The 17723-nt window shown below is 38.6% G+C and overlaps 1 protein-coding gene across 1 annotated transcript in view; it reads right to left on the bottom strand.

Annotated features, from left to right (window-relative positions):
• Positions 1–17723, bottom strand: part of STK39 (serine/threonine kinase 39) — a 94865-nt gene that overhangs the window by 37373 nt on the left and 39769 nt on the right. The window contains exons 11-13 of the mRNA XM_054381027.1: positions 1958–2080; positions 1798–1830; positions 119–186 (exon numbers count right to left, since the gene is read on the bottom strand). Of these exons, the coding sequence (XP_054237002.1) occupies positions 119–186; positions 1798–1830; positions 1958–2080 (224 nt within the window). The remainder of the gene's footprint in view (positions 1–118; positions 187–1797; positions 1831–1957; positions 2081–17723) is intronic.

Below are 17723 nucleotides of genomic sequence, written 5' to 3'. Positions count from 1 at the left end.
GGGATATTTAAAGAGGTTAACACTTATTTTATGCTAATATTATGAAAGCAGTAAGGGTGATCAAGAATAATACAGCCAACTGAAAATTAATACTAAAATATGTAGAAGAATCTCTTACCTTAACCTTAAAACAAGATTCACTGCACATGGAACTTCACTATATTCATCACTAACAGCAGGCTGAGACTATTAAAGAAAAAAAAGCAAAAAGTCTTATAAAGGATGCCAAAGGGAAAAAACCCAAACAAAATACTTGCCATGCCAGCAGTTTGAGTATTTTACAGATCCTCTTAACTCTCATAAAACTTTTAAACACTTTTAGTAACACAGTTTAAAATATAGCTGATACCAGTAAAACTGCTGTATTTCAATTACAGAGACACAAACAATAAGGCCAGCATTAAAGGACTGAGTGCAAGAGCTTTTAATCCACATTGGCATCAATGCTCCAATAATGTATTAAATAATATAGTACATAGTGACACTTGCATGCTACTACTCATATTATTTTTGTGTAACAGTTTTGGTTGTTAACAGAAGTCTTGCATCTACCCATCTACAAAGAACTAGTAGCATATACAAGTGGGCATCATAGCTCAGAGAACGTCTTTCACAGAGAAAATCCAGAAATATGGATGGCTTTCACACCATCACTCCTCCCTCACACTATGATCCTGCAGTCCTCAACTAACATTCATATATCCCAAGCTAAAGTGTAACCTACATACAGAGTACCTCAGGGTCCTCTATCTTACTATGATTTCATATCCTACTTGGCACAGAAGCCTGTTCAATGGTTACAGTCAAGTCCTCCCAAAGACCAGCTGGCACACACCAACAGTCACAAGCTAGTCTCAGTTCCAAGTCGTCTTCTGGAGCACTTAGGAAGATGAAAATCAGCAGAAGGCCAACCATAGGCTTTTTCCTCCTTCTCAAACTAAACAACTCATAACAAAAGTTACCTGTATAAACTGAGTCACAGAATTCAAAACTTTCAATTTCTAAGACATAAAAAGGTTGATTGGTGAAATTCCTTTTTTTTTTTTATATTCATCTTACATAAGAAATCTTGCATGGTAAAGTGTTTTGTGAACTAACTCTGCAATGGAAAGACTGGAGTCATCACAGGGGCTAACAGGACCAAACCTGGCAGGAAGCTGCTAGCATTTTAGAAGACTTCTATGACACCGGGGAAAATCGAAGAATCTAAAATTGCAGGTGAAGTGGCAAGGGTCACCCACGCAAGGAACAGACATTTTTAAAAGAACACTTTGGCTGTAAGCCAATAATTCTATTAAGCAATTATTTATAGCAGCAATGCTTCCTACACTCTCAGCACAGGGCCATGAAACTTGGTATGTCATTTTATTTCTCTGATTTCATCCATTATACCATACTACTGAACCATTTCACTGTACATGGGATGAAGCATGTTGTGATATAAATGCTAAGCATGAAAACTTATTTGGAGATCTTCTGGCCACTCTGAAACAGCCATGATTATTCTGACAAAAAAGACAGCAACTACTGTGATCCAATTATGAAGATTCATTAAAACCAGTTACCTATCTTAACCAATTCTCCTGGGCACAAAGGTATCCATTTTATCCACTGTGTGCTCAAGTTAATTGCTACAGGGCCCACTGCATACAGCTCTGTCCTCACAAGTACTTTCCACACAAGAACCTCAGAACCTCACTTCTGACTCCATTCACGTTTTTTAACAAGAGAAATGAAAAATAAATCCCTTCACTCAAATACTTGTAAGAAAAGATGTATTGATGAAGACATTTTTACCTCTGCACTCTCCTCTTCTTTTATTCTTCGTGACTGGAAAACAAATGCAGTGAGGTATGAGCTATGCAGCTTTATGCATTAAAGATTCAGAAATGCTAACAACAGCATTAAGACAGAGTAACTTGCAAAGTGTACATGTTTTGGCACAAATAGAAGTTACCTTTTCCTGAGAAACAGCAGCTTTGCCTTCCTCGCTCTTCTCATCCATTTCATCGTCACTCCATTCCCAGTCCCCATCTTCTGTTTTATGGAGATGACCACTGGAACCCGGTACTCGTCTGACCTATCAAATGAAGTGTCCACCATTACACAGTCATCTTTATCAGTATTCTGGTTAATTGGCAATTTACTGTTATTTTTATTCCAGATGTTCACCTCAGGGGTCATCCTTGAGCCACTAGAAAAAGTTAAGCTATGCAAAATTCATATAGGGAAATACAGTTTAGATACAGCTTAAATTGCTCAGGAACAAGAAGCTCAAGTAGATGACAACAACTTGCTATGAACTAACCCATCTAACCCATGAAATGGAAGGAAGCTTCCTTCCTTTAACATACACAGATAAGGTTGTCCTTGGGGACACAAATCTTGAAAGCTTTAATTGTTCTTCTAAAATGCTTTACACTGCATACAGACATTAAAAATACTTCAGAAGTAAAATTACCCTTATTTAAAAAAAAAGGGAAAAAAAGATGCAGTTGCCTGCAGACTGAGAAGGTAAGCAGGCAGGCAGGCATGCACCACACCAAAGTAGTTGGTCAAACTGGAGATCAAAAAGTCTATCGAGGCTTAATAGGAATAACCAGCAACCAAATCTCAGAATCAGACCTCTTCTGATGCAGTCTCTCTTTTTTCAGAGCCTGACAAAATGCTAATCCCACTGTCTGTGTTACCAACAAAGATGTTAAAAAGCCACAGTACTGACCCCTGGGAAACACCACTCATCACCATTCTCTGCTTGGATATCAAGCCACCAATTACCCATCGAGGGCCCACCTGTCAAGTCCATGTCTCCCAATTTAGAGACAAGGATGTCATGCAGGACAGTATCACGTTTTGCACAAGTCCAAGTAAATGGCATTTGTTGCTCTTCCCTTATCCACCAGTGCTGTAAGTCTGTCATAAAAGGCCACCAAACTGGCCAAGCCTGCCAATTCTTTTCCTTTCTGAAAACGGGAGCTATGCTTCCCCTTTTCCAGTCAGTGGGAGCCTCATCAGATTGCCATGACTTCTCAAATGTGTTGGATAGTGGCTTAGATGCTTAATCTGCCAGTTCACTCAGGATCTGTCAATGCATCTCATCAGGTCCCATGGACTTCTGCACCTTCTCATTCCCTAGATGGTCTGAAATCCAATCTCCTACAGTGGGTGGTTCTTCATTCTCCTGGTCTCTGCCTTTACCTTCTGTGACTTGGGCAGCATGGCTGGAGCCATATGTCAGGGAAGACTGAATGAAAAAATCAGAGTACTGCAGCCTGCTTCATGTCCCAGGTAACCAGGTCCTTAATTTCTTTCCAAAGAGAGTCCACATCTTCCCTTAGTCTTTTTATCATTAACATACCTACAGAAGATTTTCTTGATGCCCCTGGCCAGAGTTCATTCTACCAGGGCTTTGGCTTTCTTAACCTGATCCTTGGCTGCTGGGACAATTTCTCTGTATTCCTCCTAGGTTACCTGTCCTTTCTTCCACCCTTTGTATGCTGCCTTTCTGTGTTTGAGTTTGTCCAGGAGCCCCCTATTCACCCAGGCAGGCCTCCTGGCATTTTTGCCTTATGTCCTCAATTTGGAATGCACTGCTCCTGACCTTGGAGGAAGAAATCCTTGAGTATTAACCAACTTTCTTGGGCCCCACTTTCCTCATGGTACTCTATCAAGCAGACCAGTGAAGAGGCCAAAGTCTGCTTTCCTGAAGTCCAAGGCTGTGAGCTTGCTACATGCCCTCCTCACTACTCTAAGAATCTTGAATGCCTCTATTTCATGGTCACTGCCCTTTAGCTTCACACTTCCCATTAGGCCATACTTTTTAGTGAGAAGAAAGTTCAGCATGGCATCTGTCCTTGTTGGCTTCTCTATCACTTGGAAAAGGAAATTACAACCAAAACATTTCAGGAACCTCCTGGACTGCTTATGCCCTGCTGTGTTGTCCCTCCAACAGGTATTGAGGTGGTGCAATTCTCCCTGAGGACCACAGCTTGTGAACATGGGACTGCCATTACTTGTCCATAGAAGGCCTCGTCCTCTCAGTCTTCCTGATCAGGTGGGATATGGCAAACCCAACACTATAATGTCACCTGTCCCTGCCCTCCCTATAAGATCTCAGCTGGCTCTTCATCAGTCAACTCCTCATCTATTACCAGCTGGGAGATCCATGCCATTGGCACGGAGGGCAACAAACCCTCCTATTCTCCCCTGCCTGTACTTCCTATAGGTCCTGTATCCTTCCATTCCAACATTCCATTCATAGGAGCTATCTCACCACATCTCTGTGATGCCAGTAAGATCACAGCTCTGCAGGTGTGCACATATTTAACTCCTCTTGTTTCTTTCCCCAAGCTACATGTTTTTGCATACAGGCATTTAAATTTGGCCCCCAATGACACTGACTTACCAGCTGGAGTGGCTGGAATTCCTTTGTGCTGATTTCCTGCTTATCTGTGATCCCTTGCCAGGTTCAATACATCTATTTCTGGCACTGGCATCAAACTGGTAGGAGTGGGATGGACTGAGGCTCCCCTCCCCCAGCAACCTTGTGCATACACAAACAGGTATCTTGGTATCTGTGCTCTTTATCTCACTTCCTCCAAAATACCCATCTGCTCCTCTACATTCCCTTTTGCACATAGAAGACTAAACCAGAGGAAAGAATGAAGTTTCCAAACCTAGGCACATTGCTGTACCTTTGCTTCCCTGCACAAATGAAGAATGTCCTACTCAGTTTCTCCATATTTTTTTGTCCTTTCTAACCAAGAAACGGGCCAAATTCTGCACTATTTGTCATCCCATACCAGGCTTTTAATGCCCCAAATTTAGCTCTAGCTGCCTCAAAGCTTGGTACAAGATGCTTGTGTGTGTTAGGAAGGGAAGACCAAGAAGCAGTCAACAGAAGTAGTAGCACAGCAATTTCTCATTCAGCTGCTATCAGCCCAAGCACAAAGTGTGGGCTCTTACTGTCTGCATTATCAGGGATTAACAAAGATACAAGGTAATTTAGCAGGCAAATTGCCTGGTGCTTTGGGGTGTAATTTTTTATCCTTCAAAGAGCAGTCCTGACGTAGGCTTTTGTTTGTTAGCACGTGCATTTTCCCAACACCTATACACGAATGTGTGAGAGGACATCAACAACAACCAAAACCATGCTCTTCAAACAGAACAGAATGGTTTACAGATACACTCACACACTGCACTGTACACAAATGAGGATCTCTTCTGCATCCATCTTCAATTGTTCTGAAGACTTACTCTAACTGGAATTATTTTAATGGAGCTTAATGATGGTGGCAGAGAATTATGGGAGAAAGCTCTACTACAATTCAAGCTTTTAAATAGATTGCCTTTTAATATGCAATAAATGAAGGAAAATAAAATAAGAAAAGTTACTGCAAAACAATATATCATGTTAAATTGTTTTCTTGGAAGGTGTCTGAAGGAGGAGAAACAAAAGTTTAGACCTATACTCTATTTCAATCAGACTGATCAACACCAGCAGAGCTATGTTCAGGAAAGAAATCATCATTTCAGCTAGAGCAAAGTACCTAACCTATTCAGCCTTCAAAGATGTGCTGTTGTCTGTATCTTTTTGTTTGTTTGTTTTTTAAATTGGTGGGTGTGCTTAACACTTGCATTACTTAGGAAATCGATTTGAACAAATTTTGATTAACAGTGGCTTTGCTCAGTATCGGTTCTGGTTAAAGCCACAAAGACTCAATCACATAGGGAGGACATGTACCCTCGGTGCAGGACAGAGCAAGACCAGTGCAAATAAATTAATTGCTCTTCATTCATCATAAACCTGTACCACTTTAATATCACATATTGGATACAAATATACTAGCTTAAATTTATTTTGTAACAGAAACTTATCATACTAGTCTCGATACTAGTATAGTGCTGCTTCTGTTCAGATTTTCTAGTGTCTTTTCCAGAGCACATTCATTAAAATGTGTGTATATAGGTAGCAATACATATGAAGATTTTAGGAGATGGCTAATATTTTATCATATTCAACTCCCTTTAATAGAAAGCAAAAATATACCAGAAGAAGTAAAGGAATAAAACAATGTTACATAGCTAAGGCTTTTTAGGCTATGAATTTGGCACAGCCAGAGGAACCATATTAAAGGGCTAAGATAAGACAACTGAGTCTATTAGTTTGTTTCCCTGGGAAGAAACAATCTTGTCATCAAATCTGCACTGGAACCTACCTGGTGCTACAGGGAGCAGATGCAACCCAGCAGCCTGGAATTAAAACTAGTCTTTTTACCTTTTCTGAACAACTTTTCTTGCATGATTTGTGGGTTAAATCAGTCCCTCTTGAGGTCAAATAGCAAAGATTGTAAGCAAAGAGGCAGAAAAAAAAGGGGCAGTGAAAGAGAAGTCGGATCATCTTGTTTGGGCAGCAGCAATCCCTCAGGATCCTCAACATCACATACTCTAAAAACCTCACAATACAGCATCCTGACCGGAGTGCACAATCTGTCACACAAAGTCTCCTCAAGCTTTCCTTTCTGCTCCTACAGATGTGCACAAAACCCAATATAAAACTTAACACGTAACACAAGTTAGTTTCCAGCCAAATCATCATTGTAGTTTAGTTGCTCATGAGCTGGCACAAGTGCTAGAGCCTGCACTAGAGGAGAAGCTGGATTATGATTTTCAGTAGCTGCCCCAGTCAGCTGTGGTAAGAAAGCACTGCGAATTCCCTAAAAGTTACAGACATAAATATGAACACGGAACAAATACATCAGACACGGTGTATACTTGGTTACACTCACTTTCATGAGCATTTTAGTTTAAGTTCTTTATATTGGTCACACAATCTTTTTTGTCATTCCTTCTTGTTGTTTTCAAACTGTCTTCAGACTGTTTTTAGGCTTTCAGTATTTTTTCTTCCCTTCTTGTGTATTACATTGAAAGGGCAGAGTAAAAGGCCACACTTGTGGGGAGTAGCCGACAATTCAGGTGATGCTAAACTGACCAACAGGTATCCCACTCCACATATGCCGTATTTGGTATAAAGCTAACATCACAGTGGTCAGGCTCATTTCTTTAATGGCTGACATCTGAGGAAGACTCTGTCCATTCTGCCTTCAATCCTAATCCATGAGTTCCTGAATTCAGTTCCAAAATCCATCTCCTGAATCCAGTTCCCACTTGCCGGTGAGCCCAGTCTGAGACTTGTCCAGTGTCTGCCCCACAGCACTAGTGGTGACAGTAATGCAATTGCCATCCCGGGTGTTTGGTTCAATATTTCAGTGTTTCATTTTATTGTTACTATTTTCATTAAAGCTTTGCCAACCCATAAGTCTGTCTCCATTACTCCCTTCCTCCTCCCCTTTGAGACGGGAGATGGGTTAATAGAGAGAATCTGCTACTCCTGCAGTTGCTGGCCCTACCCTAATTCTCGATATACTCCAAGTCTTATTTTGCTAAAATGTTTTTTTTTCTCCTCATCTCACAAAAGACTGCAGAACTGAAGTAAGCACATTTTTATAAAGGGATGCCAAGTCACTATATTAAAATCTTCAGAAGATTTCCACTTTATCACAATCAGTCTTTCCCACCTTTTAGAATACTCTAGTGTTCATCACAGAGTGTGGTAAAGCTCTATATCCCTTTTGACCTTATGGGCCTAAACAACCTTCAACAGAGGAAAAAAAATCTCTCCAGCAAATACACTAAGGGCCATTATAAAAGGCCTGAGAGGAGGCAAAAAAAAGGGGGAAAAAAGGAACAAAGATAAGCAATCACTGAGAGTCACAGGTGCCGAATTGCTCTGTTAAAAATGTGTCTTCATCAGGATGGAAACAAAAAGTGTTTCTCTAGATGATATACTTGTCCACTGTTTTGTTTTCTTTTGATTCACAAGGACAGATGTGCAATATACAAAATATTTTGCTGATGGATAGTTATATATATATGTACAGAACTGTAGCCTGGTAAGCACTCACTATGCACAATGCCTCAGCTGTCAAGCATTTGTAGCAAAAACATTACAGTATGCCCATCAGTGGGGAGTGAGGGAAATGATTATGCCATTTTCTCCCATCAAACCATAGTCACCTTTGGCAAAGCTTGCAATCTTCTTCCTTTGGCAGTGGGCAGCTTAAGCTACTCTTGGAAATGCTGCAGCTTGTAAAAGTTAAGGAAAACACTGCAACAGGCCAACACAAAAATGATGAGGGGAGTTCAAGTAACATTCAACTGTTACTTAAAAATAAACTAGATGGCTACTGAAGGAAGATTATAGGAAGCTGGGATCAGTACTGCAAAAAATATTCATATATGTTTTGCCAATAATCTCAGCCTCACTGGGTCACTGCTTTTTGAAGTGTGTGTTGAAGATACACTTCATAAACATGGACATGAAGAGTTTTTCTACCATCAAAATAAAGTGCTAAAGTAAATGAACAATGTCAATATATGCAAGAAAGACTGTTCATCCCAACTGTTAGCATTACCCTGGGAGGAAAAAGAATTACCCGTAGACAAGACCTCAGAGATATAACTTAGGAATCCAAGTACTGCATAGCTCTCAAGAAACAAAGAAAGTCCAGACTTGGTGCCCTGCTTATCTATTTTTTGTGAGATTCAATGACACTTTACCCTTGAGAGAACAGATAAACCTCTCTTTTCTTCTGATTTTATTTCACAATCAAGCATAGATTTTTCCTCATATGCATTGTTCTTCAAAGAACACACTTTATTCTTCCTGATTCATATTATCTCCTGTTTTTTATATACAGACAGTTAAAGTGTTGTCTTTATTTGCCTCCCTTTTCTTTATATAGGGGAATTTTTAGGACTGCAAATATTATTTGGCAACAGAATCCATAGTTTCTATCACAATGACATACAGATTGCAAATTCAAGATTCAACTTGCTGTAGAGAAGACAATTCTGCAGGCCTCCATACACAAGCCTCAACTTGTGACTGAACATCAGTCCAACCTCCCAAACTCTCAGGGCAGTGCTAAAACTGGCAGAAAGTCCAGCAACATAAGAATGAATATGCATCCTCAAATTACATCACCAATTTGTGCTAGTTAGTTTGAATTCCATATTCCCATTCAGATCCATTTTGTTCCAGCTTGATTTGATCCAACCAAACAGGAAATGACTTTTCAATAGTCTTCTTACAAGCTAGCATTAAGAAGGGTTGTCTTGAGCAATACTAGCCCAGGACCAAAATTCATTTCTGAAGTGCCAGATGACTTGGGAAGAAAAGATAAACGATAGGTAAGAACAGAAGTCTTAACACTGTTCCTAGCATTTTAAATATTTGAAATTTCATTACTGATCATCATTTGATATACTACTACTAGAAGACTTCTTACATATCACTCTCAATGATCACAGCATTACAGAAGTTGAGAATATGCTACCTATTTCTCCTGATACCCTGGCTACAGGATTCCCATTTTACACAAGGAAATAAAGTAGTGCACAAATGAAGTTATTTCTCTGAAGCCACAAAGCAAATCTGAGAGCATGGAACTGAAACTGACTTCTTGTATCTCTACAAAAATAGGGAGGAACTTACTTTACATTGTATGTGGTAGCTATACTACTGTAACATCTCCACCAGCTTTAGTCAAAATACAGAGCATTGATAGTTTCTCAAGCTAGGATTGTATCCCTCTCAGTAAGTATTTCACATGGAAAGGGAAACAAGTTAAAAAATGCTCAGTTCCAATTTGGGGTTTACAGTTTCAAAAACTGAAATACTCCTTCCAAAGTAGCAACTAAACTGAATCATAACTTCGGCTTGTGAAGAAAACAATTAAAGCCTTCAACCTTATAAAGACAAATTAATACACATTTACAAAACACATTCCACATAAATCACATGAGCACCAAGGAATAAAAAATGAATTTGAATTGCTAGCATTTCAACTGCATCCAACATAAAAGCAGCTTAGAACATTGTAATATACAAGCAAAAAGTTTGTTGGAGGAAAAGCTTGAGAAGCTACTGCCAACATTACCACGGCCATGGAAGAACGTCAGTATAAACATCAGCTATGACAAAGAACGCTTGGACAATTTAGTGAGTGAAAAAATCATGACTACCACAAAAATATCAAGCATCATATTATTATTGTTGTTCTTGTATATATTGTTGGTGGTTAAAGCTTATTCCAGTACACATCAGAGTCACAAAGACTGAAGAATAAATTAAGCTGCTGACAGAACTATTTGTCCTCACTCTTTCAAAGCAGGATACAGATAATTTAACAGTCTCAGCCAACAATAGCACGCATCAGCTTCCCAGGAGAATGTTTGCTTACTCAGATGAACAGGGCGACTGTAAATCCCCCATCCATTGAAGGTTAGCCCAAATCAGCCTGACAGAACTCGCATCACAGTGCAGAAGCAGCCCACATTTCCACCAAAGCTTGATGTAAAGCAGTCTACAGCACAGGGATACAAAACAAATTACTGTCTTCTAGGCATTGATGTGCTTGCTATATGTAGATGTTAGAGACTAGGTAAAGAAGAATTTATTATTCATCATTGATTCTTTCACTCCTGCATCTCTTTACAAGTTTAATTTTGTACAGTGACAAGGAAGGGAATGAATATTTTCTTAATCTTTTTACTTCCTTATTCACAGCTAGTCAAAACAACATAGAACTGGGACAACTTACAGATTTAGTATTTTATTTCAATGTCCAATTTATATAAAAAACCAACAACAAAACCACAAAAAAGACATACTATGGGACACCAATGTATATACACATAACAAATTACTGCAATTTGTACATGGTATGGCACATCATCTAGACCACACTCAAAATCCATTCTTTCAGTAAGAGTAATAACTGAACTAGTAATCTGGATTTTTTTTTCACCATCTTAACTATTTAAGCTATTCCTGTTAAAGTCTCTAGAACTGAATATTTGGGATGGAATCCTGGGTAGATTTAAAACAACATTTTTAAACTCTGCTCCACAAAAGAGTTCAGTGACCTGAAAGTATGGCAAATAAGATTTATTTTTGTAAGCAAAACTGATGGCATTAATGATCTGTTAAACATTTCAGTAACACGGTAGGTGCCTTGCTGCCCTCCACATTTTAGGTAACTCAGAACCAAAATACAATTTTTCCTAAATTCCTGTAGAGAAGTGGATGTGTAGACCTCACTCATTTAAAATATATCTGCAAAACTCTTTGTGGAACCATGACACTGCTCCTTATTAATTTCTAATTACAGAACAGTTAGTGCTGTTCTCCACTTTTTACACTTGCCTCTCTACAGAAGGCAATACACACACCCTTCTGGAAACATTGCAGTGAAACAAATACCTAGCTCAGCTTTTTCTGGAGATAGAGTTGTCTTCTATTTTACTACTGATGCCCTTCAGCTACATCTGCTAGTACAGCATTCAAGATGCACACAATTCCTTGTGCCCCAGAGAGCAGGAGCAGAAGGCCGTTATTTAAACACCTCACCTTTTTTATTTTCTGCAGTCTGTCCTAGTAAAGGCCCAGATCTGGCTTTCTGGCAGAAACAAGAAAAGCCAGTCAACTGATGCTGTATACCTTCACCTTTTCCTAAGACTGTGGTAATGGTTCTTACAGAAGACATTGCTAACAGTTCTTACCGGAGATAGGACTCCGCTGTTACACAGATCCCAGAAGTTCTTATAAAACTTTTTTTTTCAATAAGAAGTCCCAAAAACTTTATTTCTCATACTTTATGTGAAGCAGTTACCAATGCCAGTTACCATGCCAACTCCATGCCAGTTATTTTTTTAAGAAGAACAACGGTAAGAAATAAGGTATACCTGAACATGGGTTTGGGTTTAATACATTTTGGCCTGTGTATTTCCTCTCCAAAAACACCCAGTTTAGTTCCTTCCACATCATAAGGCTGTAAACATATTTTACAATTTTTACCCTTAGCTATCTTGCAAAACCTTCCTGAATGATATATCCTAAGATATAAAAGCAAAATGCATTCATTTGCATTCCAATGCAATGAAGGAAATCAGCATATCATTACATTTATCCAATCATGGCGGAAGCCTTTTGCTCAAAACAGTTGCACATTTAATCACATCTTAACGCTTGAGGTAAAAGGCAGAGCCTGAGTTCCATGACTTCCCACAAGTATACATCATCCTTTGTTCAAGAGTTGAGGCACTTCCTGAAGAGACAGCTAATCCCTATCCAGCCCAGTCTCACAGGTCACATGAACATCCTCATCCCTTCATTGCTGCTTTTAAATTCCCCTGAGTTTATCATAATCGAAATTTCATTTTAATTCTTATGCAAACCACAAAACCCCTGCAAACCTGAATGTATTTTATGCAATTGGGAACCTTGTTTTTTCTCACCATGACTTATGTAGACTTTCATTATTAATGGGATATGCCACTACCTTTCTGAAACGACACTCTGGCATTTCATCTTTGCAGGGCTCAGAAGGTGTTAAAATATCACCGTCATTTGCTGCTTATGGCCCCTCCTCTTAAGCCACCCTGCATACTGCAAATATAATGGGGAAAAAAACCCCTTTCCTCATAGTCTTTGTTTTTCTACTACTTGAATAAGAAGTTAGATAGAACTTTAAGTACTTCAATGTAATACACAGGGATCGGGGTGAGGAGGGGGGGCTTTTTTGTCTTTTTTTTTCCCCCACAGGCAGGGTTGTTTTTTTTTTCTTTTTTGTTTGTTTGGGGTTTTGGTGTTGGGATTGTTTTGTTGTTGGGGAGGGTGGGGGTGCTGTGTGTTGTTTTGGTTCAGTTAGCTGGGTTTGGGTTTCATTTGTGTTTTGTTTTTCTGTTTGGTTAGTTCATTATGTTTTTCCAAAAGCACAGGCCCTCCTAAGACATTGATAGCAAGAATTTAAGCTGGCACAGAAACTAATTCTGAGATAACTGCAACTGGCTTTTTAGGACCAGACATTAAACTCTCATTTCAGAATAAAAATTGACACGTGCAAGCCATCATTCAGGATGACATGTGCCCCTTCCCTTTGCAAGAACTATGGAGGTTTGTTGCATTACACCTTTCCTGGGGAGAAAAAAATCACATATGTACCCAATGAAGGTACAGCTGGTCCTGAACCCTGAAAACTTGGAGAAGCTACCATTCATACTCCACATCAAATTAATTGTTACTTCCTCTCTATGTTGTACAACTATGCTTAGGTTTTGTCCAAATTGTTGACTGAAATGACACAGATGATTTAAGCTTTTGCAGTTCATGAAAAATGTCTTTAGGTATTTCTGGGATGTGTATTGCCCATGTGAAACAGAACATTTTGATTGAAGATCATAGCGAAGCCCCTAGGAAGCAAACATTTTTTGGTGTACACATCTCCTCACATGTCCTAAAGATTCAGTCTTAAGGGTTTGAATTTCAGTGTTCCAAAGTGACCTTACTGTGCAAGAAGTTGAGGTGTCATTGGCGCTTCAAGTACTACATCCTGAGTCTGTAAAATGTTCTCATATATATATATATACATATATATATATATATATACACATACACACAAACACGTATGTTATCTCATTACGAAGATACAGGAACATCAAATGCTTCAATTCCAAGTCAATTCTAGCTGAATCTTTCCATTCTGAGTTAAAAGCAAATGGTGTCTGCAAAATATGGCAACACTGATAGAAACCGTTACCCCATTTAAGATTTCGCATCAGAATAACAGCCAAAATAATTAATTTACTTCAGGGTCAAACTTTCATAAATTGTGTCTTGATCTCACAAAGATTTTCTTCAAAAAATCAAAATGCACCTGTGCTGGAATTAAAATATATACTCACAGCTATCCAGGACACCCTTCCAAAACAGCTATTTATTGTTTGCTCTAAGGTCATGTTTGCTAAAGTCATCTTTAGGGAACATTTGTAATTACTTTAATGAAAGAAGTCAGTATGGAAAATCCAAGTCACTGATGCAAACTTGGAGAATATTTCTCTCTTCTTTAACACAGCACAAAGTATTATTAAAACTGAAAAGGAATCTAAGCCATTTAAGAATTGGAAATACGGGAATCTTCATCTTCTTTTGTGTACATTACTTCATGTACTCACTACTGCAATCAATAACACTGCCAATCTAAAGTGAAGAAATGTCAGATCATTGCAGTTTCTTTCAAGAAAGATACTGCATAAAGGAGACTGAAAATTCTGAATTGAATAGGACTTTTAGTGGTTCTTGAAGAGCACCATTTTTTAAAGGATAACGGCACATGTCAACAAAGAACAGAAATCAGTTTTAAAAAAAACAACAAACATAAGGTTACTTGTTTTAAGTATTTATGATTGTGGTCTGGTTTATAGTCAAACACAAACAGTATCATGCTCACACGATGACAAGTGTGACACCTGGGGATAGGGCCATCAATTGAGACTGCCATGAAATCCTACCTATACTGATAGTGTAGAGATGGAACAAAGCGGAGAAACTATTGAGAGGATAACAAAGAAATTAAAAGCTGAAGGGAGATGGAAGGAGGGAGTAAATTCCTGCATTTCTAAAGGAAATTCTAAAAAAAGGGGACAGATACACAGTGTACTAACTCTCCATCCACCCTGGGGAATTCTCTGTTCAAAGCCATCCTCTTTTCACTCTACCTCAGTCTTTCTTGCTGGGATGCTGCTGCTTAGAGACAGAAAATGCTCTAGCTTAAACCAGAGACACTATTTTGTCACATAAACATCTTGTAAACAACTGCAGGTAATTCCCTACACTCCTAATTCTGCTTTCCAAAACCATGAATAGACAAATACTGTAACATACTTATTATCTCTGCTCCAAAATTTGAACTTCATTTTGTTTTGAGAAATTGCAGTGTTTTGCAGAAATCTCAGTGACATGGCAAATGTGCAAATTAACTCATTCAGTATGATTTTTGGTTTTCAGACATTATTTCTCTATTTATTAGCTCCATTACATAAATTTCATTACTGGATGTTATTAAATGCAAATAATTCTTCACATTCACATTTTAACAACAGTCTTGTTAGGCATGAATGTGTACCTGTGCTGAGGAGAATGTTTTCAATTGACTGTGCAGATGAGTTGCATTGTTTCTCAAAAGTAACCACCTCAAAAACAAGGAATCCCTAATATGCTATCAGGTATTACCTGATGACTAATTCAGACATGCAGGGAGACTCTTTCATCCTTTTTCTTTTTTGTGCCTGGCCTCCCCCTCTCCCCAAGTCGAATAAATATGTTAAGGCCAAGAAAGTACCGGCAAGAATCAAAGGAAGCCAATCAAAAATACAGCAAATTGGCAGAGCGATGATACTCTGAAAGATGAAGTTTAAAAAAGGTAAAGATTCAGATCTTTAGAGCCCTGGTTACCTTTCTAGGAGGCTCAGATGAATGGGCATCACAATAACAAGTCACTACTAAAAGGATTTCTGTTCAGAGGGATTATTAGATCCACCTTTTATAACTACCACCATCTGGTTCCACCATTCTTTCCTACCATCCAAACCATTTACTTCTTGAAATGATCAGAAGGTAAAAGAAAAACAAACAGAGCCTCATGCAGAACTTCATTACTGAGTAACAGAAGATTCATTATAAGGTGTGTTTTACTGCCAGCTATGTGGTCACATTGAAGACTTTAGGAAAACAGTATGTTACTGCAGAACTCAAAGAATAATTTAGAATTATTTTCACTTACTTTCAAGCTCAAAGACTTCAAACTACCACTTTAAGATGAAATTCTGATTTCTTCAGTTTTGTATTTTCTACAAGTTTCCACATATTTATATACACATGAGAAATTACTGTAACACACATTCTTCATTCCACACAGATACAGATTTTAAAGAGACCAAAGCTTATTTTTTTAGTAAAGCAATCAAAATGAAAAATTTTAGTGCAGTATTCCAAAGAATTACAAATTAACATACATCTGCACTTTTTGGCAAATCCAATTTTATAAACAGCCAGTGTTTATATTTTAGTTAGAGATCAAGGAGCAGGATGCAATCAATCAAGGTAGAGCATTTAAAATCACTGCCCAAGAGCCACTCCTAACCTAGCACTGCTCTCCTCACCTGCCTGACTTCACAGTTCAGGAAGGACCAAGCCATGCTCCTTGTGCTTAGCCTGAGCTGTGGATGCCCTCTGCTGCCTGTGACTCCTGCACAGTACTGCAGGGATGAATACAGAGTTCTCCCTTTGTCATCCAGTTCATGTTTTTCCCCTTTAACTTCATATGCTACACAACTTTTCACTTACTTGCAATGCACAGTTCAAATAATCTTCTCATGGAGCTGCCTAACAGAAAATGATCTGGGGGTGTTGGTTGACAGCCAGCTGAACATGAGCCAGAAGTGCGCTCAGTTCACCAAGAAGAGCAACTGCATCCTGGCATGTATCAGGAATAGTATGGCCAGCAGAATCAGTGTTCAGTTTTAGGCCCAGAACTCCAAGAATATCACCAGTGCAGGGGACACAAGTGCCAAAATAAATGGCATGCAATTTTTCTGTTGTTGAGTTTCTAGAAGCTTTACATGGTCTAAACAGGAAAATATATTTACTTTTCTATTTCTTCAGAGTGTTGGGCTTGGGCTCTTTTTTTTTTTTCCTCCCTTCAATTTATACTTTAGGGCTATAAAGGCTAAAGATGTAACTTCTTTATATGAAAGCAAAAATTCTCATGTAGCTTTCAACAAATGGTAACAGATGGCAATGCTGCTTCTGAGCCACCCTGCATTTACAGAATTCTCTTTGTAATTCATCTCCCTGCATGACCCTCCTGACAAACTTTCCAAAGGTAAAAAATCACAAGTAAAACACACTTTCATATCCTCCCAGAACTTTTATGAATAAAGACAAGCAGAAAGGCTTCCTCTACCACCTCGCTGAAGACAGCACAGTAGGAAACCTTGTGACATTAAGATGAGTCTGACGAGACGTTGTGGCTGCCTACATTGACAAAATACCTATTTGACATATAGACTAGGAATAGATTAAATGACAACAAATTCCACTAGGTCACTTTTCACTTAGGATACTGGTTCAAATCCAAGAGAGATGCTTTTGGATGTTATGTGAGTGAAATGTTTGAAGTTTCATTTCTCAGAAGACAAACAGGTAAAACTAGCACAACTTCCCCACACATTCTCAGCAAGAGAAAGTAACAAATAGGACAGTAAAATAGGATTATTGTCTGGTTAGTGACAAGACTTACTTTCTGATTCAAGAATTTACCACCAGCGTCATGCACATCTGGACTTCCTTTATGCCTGCCTTGACTCTTTAACCAGGACTTCTTCAACAGTACCTTTAAGAACATACCACGCTTGCCTTTCATTGCAATTAAACCCTCCTCCAGTACTGAAAGTTTCAATAACTTAAATAAACGCCAGATATTTAAAGCTATTGTTCTAATATGAAAAGTTGCCTCATTATACACCAGCCTCATGTTAGTTCATGTTCTAGATATTTTTGAGTAAGTCAACAGGTCACAAATGCAACATTACTTAATGAGCAAATCAATGCTGTTACACAAGAGAACAAGAGACAGTTACCACTGCACAAATGAATTCTGAAGTTGAACAATGATAGCCCATGAAGTGGAAAACACCATGCAGTATGGGAGAGATAACTTCTTAACAATTAAGATAGAGTATGTGTGAGCTTTTAAACCTTGCCAAGACAAGTAACAGACGTTATTGCAGAGATGCTTATGGCTATTTGAAGTACCAAAGAC

The sequence above is a fragment of the Indicator indicator genome, chromosome 5 (genome assembly GCF_027791375.1).
Source record: "Indicator indicator isolate 239-I01 chromosome 5, UM_Iind_1.1, whole genome shotgun sequence".
NCBI classification, from domain to species: domain Eukaryota; kingdom Metazoa; phylum Chordata; class Aves; order Piciformes; family Indicatoridae; genus Indicator; species Indicator indicator.
This window is presented reverse-complemented; position numbering and strand designations above follow the sequence as displayed.